An 18,015-nucleotide genomic window follows, 5' to 3' on the forward strand; every position below is an offset into this window, starting at 1 on the left:
AAGGTTTTAAATTAGACCTTTTAGAGGCTTATGAAATTAATAAATATAAAAAGAAAAAATACACCCTCCTTAACGATCAAATAGATCTTAACTTTTACACCTCTATTTAAATGTTTAAATGATTTTTGAAACGGCGAATTGTTGAATTTAATTTTCCTTTCTTCTCAAACCCGTTTTTTAAAAAACGCATTCCATAACTTGTATTATTGTATTGAGTCCTTGATTTTGTTTCATGTCTCATGTCAAGTGTTGTCTTTTCGTGAAAATAATTTTAAATTGTTAATTACTTGTGAAATTTTATCTCTAATGACCAAACAGATGTTTCCAATTTCAAATTAGTTTTATTCTTGACCGTAAGTTTGTAAAAAAATTATATTTTATAAGATTTTATATTATTTTATTTATAGTTTTAATTCATACAGGATTTTTGTAATTCAATTGTTTTGTAGAATCGGCTGATGACGACCTAATATAGTGTCGAAACCGGTACCGAGGAAATTTAAAATAAACGCGAGAAACTGAAATTTAAAACACATTATTGTTTTATTATATCTTATTTTTTTGTGAAACTTAATCGGCGAAAATTGCAAAATTCGAAAAAATTATCGGTTAATTCAAAAATTTATTTCTCAAGAACTAAAAGTGATTTTTCGAAACGGTTTTTTGCATTAAAAAGAGGATACTTTAATTAATAATCGAAAGTGATAACAGCGACAGTTCTGTTAGTAATGAATGTGATGATGAATTATAAGCGACGAGAGGAAAACTAGACGAAACTGCAACAAGAGATTTTATACAACGTATTGGGATTGTTACAATGAGGTTGCTAAAGACAAACCTGATATAAATAAAGCTTAAAATGTTAACGTGATGGACAGAAACTGCAGTTATTTTTGGATGCAGAAGCCAAAAGTAAGCGAAAAGCAAGTCAAAGATTTAAGACAACGAAATTGCTGTTCTCTGGTGTTATTGAGTATAACGAAAACGTTTTCCTATTAACGCCAGAAAAAATTAAAATAATGAGTTTAGAATTACAGATGTTGGTACAGAAGTATGTTTCAAAAATAGAAATGTATCCCAAATACGATTTATAAATAATGTTTGTGTTTCATTTTATATGTTATAACGTTTTACTCTTCAATTGTTAAGGTCGAAGGATATTAATATTGTTTTTTATTGTTTTAGCGGTGAAGGTTCGCACCAGTCTGGTTCATCAGAAGATAGAACTCCAGGAGCTATGGCTAGAGCGATCACAGTTCACGCTGATACCAAAAAGGTCATGTACTTTGCTTAGAAATATCACACACCACCATACACAACACATGCCCGCAACAAACCAAAATTACATATTATTATTATTATAACTGAGCGTAAAAATAATGTGTGCTGGTTTGATTGCGATGAATATTTTACTATAAAACGAATTAATAACAAAAAAAAAGCAGAAACGTTTGCAGTCAGCATTACACAAAAATAAAAAATCGAAAAAATTTAAAAAAAAAAAGGAAAACATTATTATTTAGGTTATGTTTATTTATCATGCAGCCAATTTGTGTAGGTAAAGACAAAGTTAAAAGAAATCAATGCAATTTATGTAACCAAAAAACCCCTCTACCAAATAACGTTAAAAACTTCCTCTCATCTCCAAGCTCGATAAAAACTAATTTAATGCTCAGTATGATCTAGTTCTTTTATTATGTAATCAAATCAAATCGTTTTCTTGTTATTTTTTTTGTATAATTGCTGCCATATGTATTTTGTAGAATGGAAGGTCTTCATTACGTGTGATAAAAAAATATTGGAATCAAAGAAAAAAAAAAGGGAAACAAATTTTAAAATTGTATTTATAATGTATATGATGATTGATTCTTAAAAAAAAAGAAAATTAATGCCGGGATATTAATATACATATTATTGTTGTTTTATGTATGTTTTACATTATAGACAACATTTAAGTATGAAAGCTTTAAAAAACTTTTGTACCAACGATAAACCTAGTAAAAATTACATTGATCTTGTCAATACTTTTATGAGCACAAAAAAAAATATTAATTTTTATTTAAATTTAAATCGAGTGTAAGTTTAGAAAAAAAGTTTTGTATTTTCTACTCCTAACAATTATTTTATTTTTATTATTTTACCTCATCGACCATCTTCTCGTTATTAACCATTTGAGTAACAATATTTTTCTTTTTCAATTTAAATCACCCAAGTATCATCATAACACTCAAACGGTTAATAGAGATGCCAAGCTAATTATTTTTTGTTTTATTAATTTAGTCTGATTCACAGTACTAGAAGGAAATTAAAACGCAGCGGATTATTTATAATTATTAAATATTTCCTGCGATTTATTACCTTTTTATTGAATTCTCTGATAATATTAAAAAAAGCATCGTCATTTTGCATTTTGTTAAAGTAATGAAATGAGTTTTATGTCAAAGACACCACATAAACACCAATTCTTTAAAGATTTTAAAGCAATCAAATTTATACGAATAACGATCTCATTTTTTTTTTAATTAAATATAAAAGTCAAACAGAATTTTTAAGATTAACATATCAAATGATGATGGGGAGTAATGTTGTAAAAACATCGCACAATAATGTTGAGAAGTCTTAATTTTTTTATATTAATGACCTCAAATTAAATAACATTTCGTTTATTCTTTTATATATAAACTCTAATTAGGTAGGTAATTTATTTTAAAAACTGGGAGGACAAAATCTAATTTTATCTTATATCATAACTATCATAAATAACACGTGGCGTTTACAGGACACAATTCTGCCGCGTGCTAGTTCAAAGATATACCAAAGAATGTTTGCGAGGCAGCGAAGACTATTGGACATCTTTGCGTGCAAAGGAATACATGCAACATTCTTTATTATGTCTAAACTTGCGTCCGACAGAATTATCAATGCTGCTTGTTGCTGTTGCGCTATGTTTGTACAGTATGTTAATTAATTAATTATTGTACTCGACGTCATCATTGCAAGTATGCAACCAATATCATAGTATTTATTTTGCAATATCAACACTGTGATATTGGTTGCATACTTGCAATGTTGACGTCGAGTACAATAATTAATTAACACACTGTATATACCTTAACAACGTTTTAAAACACCTGTACAAAAGCGTTTCTTAATTATTATTAGCGTTATAGTGTTGATATCCATCATAGATATAAATATTTCTGTTGTTAATGAAGATAAAAAATCAATAACAATAAAAGTTAAATAAATATTGATACACTTAAAATTAATTTATATATATCAACGATTACTACGTATTATTTTAGTCAAATTTGAATTTGTCTTCTCAGTTTTTATTAAGTACCCTTAAATATGTTACTAAAACTACTAATAACTAAGATAAAAAATTAAAAAAGGGTATTACATGCCATAATTTATCCAGAAATTAGTTTTTAAGATGTAAATAATTTCTTTTTTTGTTTCATTAGAGGAGTAATAAACTATTTTGTTAAAATAGATTTTCATTTCTATGGTTGCAAATATAAATAGAGGCAAAATATTATCTAATTTTTATTATTATTTAAGAAAATTTGCTAATTATTAAACGATCTCATCCAAACAAGAACTTCAAAAACAAACTCTAAAAAAGTCGAACTATTTTCTTTATAATTTTTAAATTTATCTTAGAAAATATTATGTCATAATTTATTGTAAATATAGTCATGATTGCGATTCAATTTATATTAAAAATAACTACAATTAGTTAATATGCGATATAATAATAATAACAAAAAAAGAAAAGGGCGAAATTTTAATAATAGTAATAACAGTTATCTTTTACTAAGAAAATTAAGATAATAATCATTCCATAATAAAATAATAACAGAATGCAAAATGCCAATTTTCCTTTAACTTTTTTAGTTATCTTTTAGCGTTTACTCTCCACTAGCTTGTAAGATCTTTTAGATTTTAGCAAAGAAGCGATTATATCGCTTTTCTTATAATTTCGATTTCCTCTGTACAAATACTATCATACATCAAATTGTATCGATCTTTAAAATTTGATTTATGAAAGTAATCCCTTAAACGAAAAGCTCTTATTAATTACTAGATAAAGATAAATCAATCTAAAACCAACAAAAAAGAGAAGAAAAATACTTTATGTCTTTCATTAGAAACTTAGATAAAATACAAAATGCGTTTCATCTTGCAATTAAATATTTTTAAGCTTCATTATTAAAATTGAATTCTTATTATTATTTCTTCCCGCTTGAATAATTAATTAAATTTATGCTTGTACAAAAGAATTCTTATTATTACAGAAAAAAAACGGAGTATATATAAAATGTGGTCTAAACAAAAAAGAAAGAAATAATTAGCTGAAATAGTATAATAAATTAATAAGTGATGTGATTTTGAGGGAATGAAGCAGCTTATATAAAAGTTATTGTATTTTGAGCACATTCATTAATTATATAATTTATATACAAAGTGTTTTTTTTTAAGTACAGCTCCGTAATATACGAAAAAAAAGTTTTTTTTTAAGGAACACCTTAAATTAATTTGTGTGCAAAATCGAATATATATATCATAACATTTATTAATTAAATAAACCACGGTTATTTTTGCTGTTTTGAGCAATCCCCCTCAAATAATTTCTCCAATATTTGATCTAATGGTGTTTATGAAAACTTCAATACTTCTTTTATTTATCTAATGATTTATATAATGTGATATTGAAATATATATAAACAAATACTCGAGTGGCAAAAAGACATACTTAAACAAAAATTATTAATACATCTCTTTTGGTATTCTTGCCGAAAATTTTAAATTGTGCCTTTAAAAAAAATCTCCAGAATCATCATTTCTCGATTAATTCCACTTTATTTTAAGTAAATAAATTACTTATTACTTAAAAGTAACTTAGTGTCAAAAAAGTCTTAATATATTTTCAGTAACCTTCAAATTTCGTTTCTTCACGGATCTTATCAATTTTGACCAACCTCTAAATTGTATCTGCTTTTATATGGAGATTAATGATGTGCCAGATATCCGAATCCATAGATATGAGCAGTAATAAAAGATTCTGTATCTTTTCAAAGGATCTTTATAGGAAAATACAAATGCAAAGAAGAAAACAAACAAATAAGAGCACATTATTATAAATATGATATAATAAACACAACTCTTCAAATCTTTACAAAAGAAGATTATATAGATATATTTTGAGAAAAGCAATTTATCAGCTTTATCGCCCTTAAGTCTATTTCGATGAGGATTATAGATAATTCTTGCTGCTCTGAAAAGCTGTTCACTTGGAACAATAGCAGTTGATGTTGATAAAGATGCAGGAACAGTATGATTTAAATTTCGACATTTATTGTTATTGGTTGGGTTGGGTCCAATATTGGATTGGTCCATAGGTAATATTTTGATTAAGTTGTTATTTTGTTTAAATCTTTCTTGATATAATTAGTGAAAATGTTACCCTTACATCAAGGATCTAACTATGTCGCCATTTGATACAGATTATCACATTCTCTTCCACCAAATCAATTCTTTAACAGCGTTTTCAAACCAGACATAAAGTTGTAAATAACAAAAACATGATTACCTTGAACTGCTTTTACATTACTATTTGTCATAGAAATAATCATTTAATCATATAATTTGTTTAAGGCTCATACATATGGAGTAACATTCAAAGGATCAAAAAATGTTCCTAATTTTTTAAACCAGTCTCCAGCTTTCAACGTCTAGTTACTCATTTTACTTGTCTTGGCATAAAGTAACAAAAAATCTTTAATACATAACAGCTGCCATGTATAAGGTGCTATTCCAACACCATTAATACCAAGATGTATTTTGAGGATTATTGCTGCTCTGAAAAGCTGTTCAATCGGTTATTTAACTGCGTTTTCAAATCAGGCATAAAGTTATAAATAACAAGAACATGATTACCTTGAATTGCTTTTACATTACTATTTGTCATAAAAATATTCATTTAATCATATAATTTGTTTAAATCTCATACAAGTGGAATAACATTCAAAGGATCAAATATGTTCCTAATTTTTTGAACCAGTGTCCAGCTTTCAACATATCTTGGCATAAAGTAGCAAAAGATCTTTAATACATAACAGCCACAATGTATAAGGTGCTATTCTGGCGTGAAAATTAACTCAACGTTCTTAATGGAATATTTTACTACCAAAAGTAATTTCTGTGCATTCTGATCAGTGTTGTAAAAATAAATTACATTCTGGATTCATATTTGATCCATCATCACGAATAATTCAGTGCATATTATGACAAGTTCAGCAGCAATGATATTCGTAATATAGAGTCTGGCCAAATATCAATAGGAAATTCTCAAAATTCTTTATTTATATAGAAACAAAAAAGGGTTTGTTGTCAAATGACTACACTAAATACATAACATAAACAAGACCCGACATGTGAATAAGTATGTATTATGCGTTCCCAGACCTCCCGGTCTTCCTCTTTTCTGATTTTTATTTTTGATTCGATACTCTGCAACTACATTACAAAATTCTGCTTGGTTGAGAAGTTAACCATTTTGCTTTTTTCATCTCGGCATACTCGAGTCAGTCGCAGAGGCACGTTGGTAGCAGCTCCCAAATCTGGTTTTTATATAGGTCCAGGCTTCGAATTTTCTTGCCATAAGTATATTTCAAATTTAAAAGAGAAACCGGATATACCTGCAAGGGCAAACAGCTTGAAACCTTATTTATGGGTTCTTTTGGGAAGACATTTACAGATGAAAATTTGTTATTGCAATTTGTTATTAATGCAGTAATTAGAGTCTGCCATAGTTTGAGTGATTTGTGGAAAAAGATTGTCATTATTATTGAAGTGAAGAAATTGGCGGAGTTTTTCAAAATGATCTATTGACATGGTTTTTTCTATCAGTTGGAATCCCAGATTATCATTCTAATGCGAACGTGATTTGGTACCTGCACTTATGGCATGTGCAGAAGCAATAAATAATATTAGTAGCAGTAAATAAACACATTGAGAGTGTAGCTAACAGAAAACTTTTTTTTCATCTCGCATCGAAATCTTAGTGGATACCTTGATCCATAATAAAGCGAACATATGCCAATAATAATGCTTCATTACCAGGTAAGATTGACTCGTTCAGCTGCATAAATAGTCGTTTGCAAATAATTACTCAAGGAACTTTCAATTTCATCAATACATCTTTGAACTGTGTTGTTGATCCTCCAGCTTTCATGGTTTCATATCGTCATTGTTTAAAACTTTGTTACATAAAAAGCGCACAGAATGAAGCCAAACTTCAAATAATCAACACTGTACTGTTTACTTTTCTTTTTAGAGTCGGCCATGTTAAATATCAGCTGCCTGTGGACAAAATTAAGGTATTTAATAAGTTATACCAATAATATAAAGCAGAGAAACACTGATCAATATATTACCTCTGTATCACACCAAGAGAGTTTCTTACCTCACTTACCAATATTTTCCTTAATGCCTATCTCCTGGATGGTCTTTTTATGCTACATTCTCGGCCTCTTTATTAAAATCCGTCTATTCGTCTTGCTATATAGCTCGCCCATCTCCACATCGCCCTCGCACTTTCTTCTATGACATCTACCTTTATCACAGAAGTCATCTGCAAAGGGAAGGTGATTTAGGCATTGCCCGTCGGGTATTCAGCATCGACGGCCAATGCCTAAATCTGATTCTTTCTTAATCTGGTCTTTTGAAAGCTTCCTCGAGAACCATCTTGGAGAGATTGTATCTCCCTGCCTCACTCCATATTTGTTGTGAGATCCTCTGCAATTTTAATTTGTATTGTGGCGTTGTCATACATATGTTTCAAAGTGTTTCTGTATCTAAAACCTATTCTTGCGCTATCCATTACTGTAAAGATTCCCCAAAGCTCTATCCTTATACTTCTCCATTAATGTTACTCGTCTATTTTATTACTAGACATCTAGTTCTTCTAGCAGCTCCTCGTTTTAGCATCTCAATGGTAATACCATCTTCACATGGTGCTCTTCCGTTCTTAATCTGCGTTCATAGTTCGCAGGTGGTCCGTGGTGATCGATATAAATGATGTTCTGGAATGTCTTAAGCATCACCTTCCCAGCAATAGATATTGTTGGCTATGACGATTTAGACTATTTTATGAGCTAAGCTTTGAAACTCAGAGAACAAGAAGTATCATCACTTGACATCTCTTCTTATTGAAACCACATGGATTGAAACTCAAAATTGGAATGTTATAAAGCTGAAACTAAAAATGTTTGTAACATACTTTGAATATATCTCAACATGGAGGGAGAGAATATGAACTTGTTATGTAACTAAAATATATATTCGATTTTGCAAATAAGCTCCTCGAGAATTTTTTCTTCCCAATCAATTAAAATGCCTCTGGATATGTTAAGAAACGCCTTAATTAAAAAAAATCGTTTTAAAAGGAACAAAGTGATTTACTTGTATCAAATATCCTTACAATTTATAAATAACTATTTTATGAATCATGATTTTATTATTATAAATTTAATATTAAACTTATGTTATTGTTTATGCAGAGAATAAGCTAAAATAATAGTTAACACAATTTTGCTATTTATGCTATTTAACAAAAATTTATATTCGCAGCTAAATGTACTCAGATAAATTTATAATAAGTTACTACGTTTTCTTGCTGTTGTTGTCTTCCAATCCACTTTTTCTCTGCATAAAATTAATTTATTTTTATTTTATTGTTTAACATATCATACAACAATTTTTTTTTAAATATTTAGTATTGGATTTGCTTGTATAATCGTTAATTTTAAGTAGTTTTTAATAACATTAATTGTTTAATAATAATCAATGATAAAGAAAAAGCAACGTACTTATAATATTTCGTATCTAAGTCATATAATTTTTTGTTATTTTTTTTGCACTGCAATGAACGTACATAAGTATTAATTTTTTCGCCCCTTGTTGATTATGTTTAAAAATGCCAAAAAATGTAAACTTTAATTCTCAACAAGAGTACAAAATAATAAAACTAATATGAAAGACGAAGTTTACTCGTTATATTGTTTTTTTTTAAGAACAAAGTATGTAATTTTATGATAAAAGTAAAAATTGGCCAAAATATTTTTTGTTTTCTTCATTTTCGTCAATAAATACTTTTAATGGTGTTTTCGGGGTGACTTGACATTAAACGTTTATGATAAATAGAAAATTATGTACATACACATACGCGATATAAATTTTCATATAATAATCTAAATTAAAAGAAAAAAACATTACATAATACAAAAAGCAAAAAATATTAATTTTTAAGAAATTAAACCGCGTTGTACAACACCGTTTATTTTTAGCTTAACTAAGAGTTTGTTATTATTATTTTTTCCCTTCGTATTAGCTTTAATTATTGAAATAACTTTCATGTATAATTTTTATAATATTATTTTTCACGTATTTGTCTACTAATCGTAGATTGAAAATAATAATTAAGATGAGCTTTCGCTTTTTTGTGAAGCTTTCGCGTTTCGTTCTTTTTGTCTGGTTTCTTTTGGTAATTTGTGTGCCACTTCATAATTATTATAATTTTAATTAAATAATTTAAAAAAATTAACGCATATCACACTATTAGTTTTTAAGATAACGCAACACACACTTTGTACGCTTTATTCTCTTGAAATATAAATAATAGATTAGTCGCTCTGCAACAGGTGAACCAAAAAGAAATAAAATGCGGCTGAACCGAACGAAAGATTTAACAAAGAAAAATAATGAATAATAAAACGTCAAAAATAAGTCGAATTTTCGTATAGGTCATAATTTGTTTTATATATATGTGTAAGGTATAATGTTATTTAGGTCCATTCATTTCCTAATTATTTGCGCCAATACTTTATTTACATTGTATTTTATGTCTATTAAATTATTTGAAAAAAAAACTTTCTTTTTTATTGAACCTGTTTGCTTTAAATCATTTGAATTCTGGTAATATATATTTTATATTGGGATTCCAAACGGAGCTGCAGAAACTTAAAACGCTATGCACATACGCAAAATACTACAATCTTCTTATAGTATAAATATTTGTAAAATTTATCTCATAACGAAGCCAAGGCATCATGTTGCCAAGACTTAGTTCGACATGAAATGTGACGCCTAAGTCCTTGACCAGAATCACTGTAGGTATGGTATCATGACCCAGGCTGTAATCGTATCTGATCGTGCCTGCCTTCTTTGTAAAAGAAATAACATTACATTTTTTAGGGGTCAGTGTCAAAAAATTTGAGCTGCAATAAATACGTAGCGCATCAATGTGGCGCTGTAACCTCGAGCAATCCAAAGGTGAAGAAACTCGAGTAAAAATTTTTGAATCATCACACATCAAGCAATGAGAGTGTTTAATTCTTGAAAAAATATCATTGTAATATAAACATTAAATAGAAGAGGTCTTAAGTGACTCCCTTGCAGTACACTATTGATGTAAGTGACCATTGATATTCATTTTCAGAGTCCTTCCACGTGTATAGGAGGCAAACCAACGCATAAGATGTTCGTCAATGTCAAACATACGAAGTTTTGAAAGAAGCAAAACATCGAAAGCGTTACTAAAATCAGTATAAGTGGAGTCAACTTGACAGGAATCATAGAGTTTAAAATACAGTGTGTTAATTAATTATCGTACCCGACGTCATCATTGCAAGTATTTCTATTAAAAGAGAGATTATCAACGATTATCTAATATCTGCTATCCCCCCTGCTTCTTCGCTGCATCAAATAAAAAGCTTTCACCTAAATACATGTAAAACTGGAGTCAAGGTTTGCGAATTCAAACTAGTCTTTCAGGCAGAAGTCGAGCAAGTTTTTCTCTCAACGGAAAACACATCAGCTAGTGCTGATGGTATTTCCAGTGATGGGCGCGGGGTAAATACCCGGCGGGTAGGTATTTATAAAATGGGTATTTATCCTTGTAATTACCCCGGCTCAGGGTAAATACCCAAACAGCGGGTATTTACACTTGCGCGCACGGCGTCAACGGGGCGCGTCTCGCAAGCACCTGTATTCTTGTTTAAACTTGTTTGTGTAATTTTTGACTGTAGTTTTGTTGCGCGTAGTTCCTTATAGAGTAGAACACGAAATAAAACCGTAATTTAAATAAAAATATACTTCATTTAAATTAAAAAAAAATAAAAATATCTTTTTGTGTAGTAAAAAAACGTGTTGTAAAAATGCCGAAAATTAAGGGCAAGGCTTGGACATTTTTTAATACTCATGAACAGGCAGGTGTAATATGCAAATATTGCAATCAACGGTATAAACACGGCAATGTTAATAAAATGACAACTCACATTGTTAAAAACTGTATTAAGTGCCCACAACATTTAAAAAATATTTTAAAAAACCCTAGTTTGGTGAAATATATAGATCAATCGGTAGTAACTTGGCAAGAAAATAATCCAGTGAGTGTTGTGCCTGGATCTAGTTCTTTTGAAAGCCCTGGAAGTTCTATGTCAACATTATCTTCATCATCAGCAATTACACCGTTTTTCGATACTATGGATCCTGCGACAAATGTATGTTTTACTATAAAATTGCTATCAGTCAAAACTTACAATGATGATTTTCTTTTGATGTAGGAAATGCTCAATCAACGTCTGGCAAAAGCTGTTTTCATCAGCGGCGCGCCATTCTCGTTAGTAGAACATCCATTATGGATCGAGTTTTTTAAAGCTATTCGCCCCGCATTCGTGCCTCCTTCCCGAAATCGTTTAGCAAGAACATATTTAGAATCACAGTATGTCGAAATGAAAAATAATGTTAATTCTACAGTTAATAATTGTAAGCACTTACATTTACAATGTGATGGTTGGTCTAATCTGCGCAACGAATCCATTATAAATTTTTAATATCTACTCCCGCTCCACTTTTTGTTGATTTTGTTTTTTCGGGGGAAAAGCGACATACAGCAACATATTTGTACAAACAAATAGAAATAGTAATGAAAAAGTATGATACCGAAAAATTTCTGGTAGTCATTGGTGATAACGCGACGAATATGAGAGCAAGTTTCAGACTACTGCAAGAAAAGTATCCTCATATTGTACCGCTAGGATGTTTGGCACATTTGTTACATTTATTATGTGGTGATGTTGTTAACAGTTCATCAATTAAAACAAAAATAGCAGATGTGATTCAAATCACAAAAACTATTAAAAATAGTCATATGCTTAAAGCAACTTTTGATCAAATAGGAAGAGAAAAAGGTGTTACAGTCGCTCTTAAATTACCAGCACTAACGCGATGGGGTAGTTATTACCTTAGCGGTAACCGAAGGAGTAATAATCACATTAGAAATAAAGAAAAAAATTCTTTATGATAACTCTTGGAATCATATCCAAAATATGATGTCGCTGTTAGAACCTATAATAAACTTATTAATAAAAGTACAATCTAATGAACCACAAATACATATTGTCTATAGAGAATTAACAAAACTGGAGTCGACTTTAATGGACATCATTAATGTCATCAATTTCGAAGAATTCGAAAAGGATAATATTATTAAAAAATTGGTCGACAGAAAGAAGTTTGCACTAGGCGACATACATTTTGCCGCAGATTTGTTAAATCCATCAACTCAGGGGTGCGATTTAAATCCCACTCAGTTGTTGGACGCAATGACATTTATATATAATATGGGAAAGCATTCTCATATAAATGAAATAAAGTTAAGATCCGAGTTAGTAAATTTTCGTTATAAAGAAGATATATGGGCAAGAACCATTTTATGGGACGGACATGATTCTATGCCACCACTTTTATGGTGGAGAGGTTTGAGGGGAACTTGCGAATTGGCAGATATCGCCATTCGGATATTAAGTGCACCCATAACATCAGCGACAACAGAAAGAACCTTTAGCGCGTTTAGTTGGCTGCACTGCAAAAAAAGAAATCGGCTGACTACGACAAATGCCGCTAAATTAACATATTTAACTTACAATGATAAGCTATTAAATACATATAAAAGTAACACAAACCAAAATATAACAGATACCGACAAAAATGAAGAAAGCGACGATGAAATGGACGAAGACGAGCAATTGTCAACGATTGAAGACATATCATCAGACGAATCTGTCTTAATTTAGATTATATCAATTTATTATGATTAAAAATGAATATATTATTTAGCGTTTCTTGTTTTATTTTTATGAGTTTTTGTGTAAATAACCAGTGTTAATGATTTTTATTAAAAAAGAACTTTTATTTTTGAATTAAACTTGTTTACTTTTTTAGTGATCTTTGTATTGATTTTAAATTTTATAAATACCTCTAAACACCCAACTTGGGTAAATACCCCAGGGTATTTACCCAGGGTATTTTCCCTTGAAAATAAATACCCGGGTATTTAACAACACTGGACCGTATTTCACAGTGTATATTAACGCTATTTTATCCACATATTATTGAATTCTTAACACATATTATCAACACCTGTCTCGAAACCAACACATTTCCCTCCTCTTGGAAGGAAAATCACCAACAGCTTTTTAGGATGTACGGCCAATTAGCCTACTGCCAACAATTTCGGAAATTTTTGAAAGGATTTTAGAGAAGCAACTATCTGATAACAAAATAATACCTGCATTGCAGTCAGGGTTTAAACCTCTACATAGCTGTGAATCGGCGCTGCTTCATATCTGTGATGATATTGTCCGTGCGTCTGATAGGGGAATGGTTACGGTTTTGGTTCTTACAGATTCCTCTATAAGAACACTACTCTCATCTCTATTTTACATTACAGTGGCCTGGGCAATAACTCCCTCTCTTTTCTTACTCAATATTTAACGGGTAGATCGCAAAGGGTGATCTTAAATGATCGCCAGTCTCTACGGCGACCATTAGCCTCTGGCGTACCGCAGGGCAGTATTCTCAGTCCACTTTTATATAATGTATATACATCCACGATGTCAGAACGACTTCAATACTGTAAATTTCACTCATATGCTGATGACACCCAGATTTACTACTCGTTCCCACCTGCAGATTTTCGGCGTGCAATGAATTTTATAAATAGTGATATATCAAACATTTGGCAATACTCGAAAGAACATTCTTTGCACATTAATAATAATAAAACGACAGCTATTGTGTTTGGATCGGACCACGCCCGCGCGTGTCTAGGTCAGATGGACTTGGTTATAGACGGGCAACAAATTGAGTTTCGAGCATCGGTTAGGAATCTGGGTGTTATAATGGACATATCACAATTGGTCATGTTTGAAAATCGTCTGTTGCATTTGAGCAGCAAACGAAACTTCACCGATTTTTATTTCTACTTGGTTTTCTTTCCTTATTCTGTATTGATTTTGTTATATTGTAGAAATGAAAATAAGGTTATTATTATTATTGTATGCAACCAATATCACAGTATTTTTATTTCAATACGCAAATCCTTGCCATTGGTGAAATACTGTGATATTGGTTGCATACTTGCAATGATGACGTCGGGTATTACATCATTTTTTGTCAGAGCCCCATCTACCAGTATTGATTCTCAGACAAATATGGAAAATTTCCTGATGCTGATTAGTCCGCATCAGGAATTCTAACTTTAACAAGTATGCTACGAACTGGTTATACACCGCCAAATAGATATGATGTCTCCAGCCAACTAATAAATGACATTTAGGTGATTCAGGTCATAGATCTGTCTAGGCAAAAGTAGAAGAAAATGTTGGTGCAATGTGCATCACGAGCTAATTATAGTGTGTGTGTGACAGACGTTGAAAATGAACAAATTCACTTAATAAATTCTGTAGATACATCTAGACACAGCCATACTGCAGAATATTTGCTGAAATTATTAAAAAATTAGCACTAGAATAAGATTGTTTCCAGCATTTATTTATTGTATCAATTGACACGGTTTCGAAAGAACGCGAAGATTAGTCGACGAAATTGACTTTTGATATGTTTTTACTTATTTGATGAAAGATGTATGAAACCATTCAACTAATACATTGGATTAACCAACTTTGTCTCTGCTTGTCATATAAATTCGCACAGTTTAAACGCGCACATTGATGATTTCATTGCAACATTCGAATCTAGTATCTTCGGTGTTATAATGGTGAGCGAAACATGGCTAAACCCTTCCCCTTACCATCCGCCTTATTTACTTTACCTAATTATGTGTAATTACGTGCCGAGTTCCAACTTGTGAAGATAAAATGTGCAGGCAATGCGGTTTTATTTGGCGTCTTTTATTGTCCTCCTCTCGCCAATTACTTTAATAAGGCGCAGGAGATTCTTGAGAGACACTCTCTTCATTTTGATACAATCCTTTAATAGATGATTTCAACACCAGCTTATTGAAAAATGATGCATGTTGTGAAAAACTACAATTTATAACTTCGTCACAAAATCTATGATCTTACCATCTCTGCCAACTCACCGTTCGTCTTCCTCTCATAGTATTCTTGATCCCGTCTGGACAATATTCCTACGCTGGGTCAGTTGCCTGCACTTCAATTTTCGAATCATGACTTAATTTACTGTGCGTTGCAGTTACGACGTCAGGCTGCTTCCCGGCGCTTTGTGATCCACCGTGATCTTCAAAGTATAGATTGCAGGTTATTGTTGTCTGATGCGAGCGAAATTGATTGGCAGCCACTTTACCGATTGCCTGACATAGATGCTAAGGTGGAGTACCTTAATTCCAAGGTTCTTGACCTCTATGACAAGCAAGCTCCGGAGAGGCGACGGAAAGATTGCACTACTGTCAGAGGTTGTCTGGAGCCACTCATAAGACATTTTGGAAAACAATGCGATTACTTGGCCTTATAGAGTCTCCCACAGATCAACTCAATTTTGATGCTGCTGCTCAAGATGCTGAGATCTGGGATGCTTTAACTTACTCCAAGTCCACTAGTGTCGGAGCAGATGGTATTGGACTCAGATTCCTCTTACCCATTCTGGATATAGTTATTACTCCCCTAACACATATTTTCAACTGTTCTTTTGAACAGTCTAAATTTCCCTCAATCTAGCAAATTGTAATAATTCGGGAATTATTTAATGGTTTTCGGAATAAACCATACGAATTGTATATTCCTGGCGTGCAACCTTTTTCTTCTAAAAACCAAACATCACGTCTCGCGTTTACGACCGACGTCCGGAATGGTGACCAGACGTCGAAATAAATTTTGGGAAAGGTTAACGTATCAGCAAATTTATGGGGAAACGTAGATTACGAAAAAGTCGCTAAAAATACAATAGACGTTAGAAAACGTAAAGTTTGATGGCTCCCACAGTTTGGGATTTACGTGATGTATTTTTGGATTAGCTAGTGGCGGATGTTATCTTCTGGCCCCGTGATCAAAAATTGTTCCCTTCCCCAAATTCCCTCATTGGCTCAGAAAATTATTTAAAAACACCCGCCCCGTATTTTGGATTGGCCCAAGTGTCGGGGACATGCAGGCGATAGGAACGCCTCAAGAAGGTTTTTGCACCCCTCCAACACCCGAGGTTACTTAAAAGCTTGTAAGACCTTTTTCAAGACAATCATAATCACATAACAATCACATGAGAATCAATTAGAATCACAACGAACCTAAGAGATTTTTGAGTCGAAACGTCGTCAGCGCTCCGTTAGATAGCAACTTAGAATTCGCATTAACACCAATTCTAACAATAAGTGTCGTTGCATATCGAGAACTGTGACTTAGTTTCAATTGTAAACATTCTTTGCATTTCGGGCATCCGTGTCGTGTCGGAAATTGTGTTTCCACTGAGGATTTGGTGCGAGAGTGGTGTTGGAACCTTCCCGGTTAAATTCCGAGCCACCAAAAAGGATCCAGGGTTACGATCCATCGGCGTACCACCAAATCGGAATACAAGTCCTGAGTAAGTTTGTTTGCCAGTTTCCGTTATCACCTATCTGTCAACGAGTATTAGCTGTCGGGGTTAGATTCAGGAGTATCTCTTTTTAAGTAACGTCGGGTCATAAATAAGCATAGATAGATTTTAAGGTTCATTTTGTTCATTGTCAATTATTTCTTGTTATTTTATTAATATAGTTTAAGTGTGGTTAGAACACTTGTCTTTTGATTTTCCCCTTTTCCTGACAGAGCCTTAGTGAAAGAACCCACGGTTCTGAAATAGTGACCGCGCGCTTGTCATTTAGTTTTGATTGATTTGCTAAGATCAATTAGGGGTCCTTCAGACTAAGAGTTAGGAAGCGCGAAATACTGTTTCTGGTGGCAGCGGTATTACCAAAGGTCGAGACCGTTCAGAGGCGGTCTCACCACAAAATCGCCCATGTTATTCCTATCCCAAAAATTAAATCTCCGTCCCATGTTGGTGGCTTTCGACCCATTTCTATTCTATCTACGTTCTCAAAAGCTATTGGACATTTATCTTATTTACAGATTCAGAAATATCTTGAGGAGTTTAATCTGATTAACAAATTCCAGTCTGGTTTTCGTGAAGGGCGTGGTACTACTACAGCACTGATTAAGATCACCGATGATATTAGATCTGCTTGTGATAAGCGTTGTGTTACCTTGCTAGTGTTACTTGATTTACTTGCCTTTGATTCGGTGGACCATGCCTTCCTGTTAACTAGGCTTTCTGCTATTGGTTTTACCTCTTCTTGTGTATCTTGGTTCCAGTCCTACCTTTCCTATCGGTCTTTACGTGTCCGCGTGGAATCTGTACTCTCTTCTCCTGTTGACATCAAATGTGGAGTTCCCCAGGGCAGTGTGCTGGGTCCTTTGCTCTTCTCAATTTTCATAAATAGTAGTAGTGATGGTATCTCGTGTAACTATCATTTGTATGCAGATGACCTTCAACTTTATATTTCGTCAACTGTTAATAACCTCTCAGATGCTTTGTTGCATCTTAACAACGATCTCTCTACCCTACTTGATTGGTCTAGACGTCATGGACTTAACCTGAATCCACTCGCCCCTTGCTGGCACAATTTAATTCAGCGATGCACAGACTTATTAAGACTAG

The 18,015-nt window shown here is 32.0% G+C and overlaps 1 protein-coding gene across 4 annotated transcripts in view; it reads left to right on the top strand.

Annotated features, from left to right (window-relative positions):
* The window catches only part of LOC111418142 (protein argonaute-2), a 55,631-nt gene extending 46,580 nt beyond the window's left edge, over positions 1-9,051 (top strand). For all 4 annotated transcript variants that reach the window (XM_071194525.1, XM_071194527.1, XM_071194526.1 and 1 more), the window contains one exon: positions 1,186-9,051. In XM_071194525.1, the coding sequence (XP_071050626.1) occupies positions 1,186-1,294 (109 nt within the window). In that variant the 3' untranslated portion in view covers positions 1,295-9,051. The remainder of the gene's footprint in view (positions 1-1,185) is intronic.
* Positions 9,052-18,015: the final 8,964 nt, after the last annotated feature.

This window comes from Onthophagus taurus, chromosome 2 (assembly GCF_036711975.1).
Source record: "Onthophagus taurus isolate NC chromosome 2, IU_Otau_3.0, whole genome shotgun sequence".
NCBI classification, from domain to species: Eukaryota; Metazoa; Arthropoda; class Insecta; order Coleoptera; family Scarabaeidae; genus Onthophagus; species Onthophagus taurus.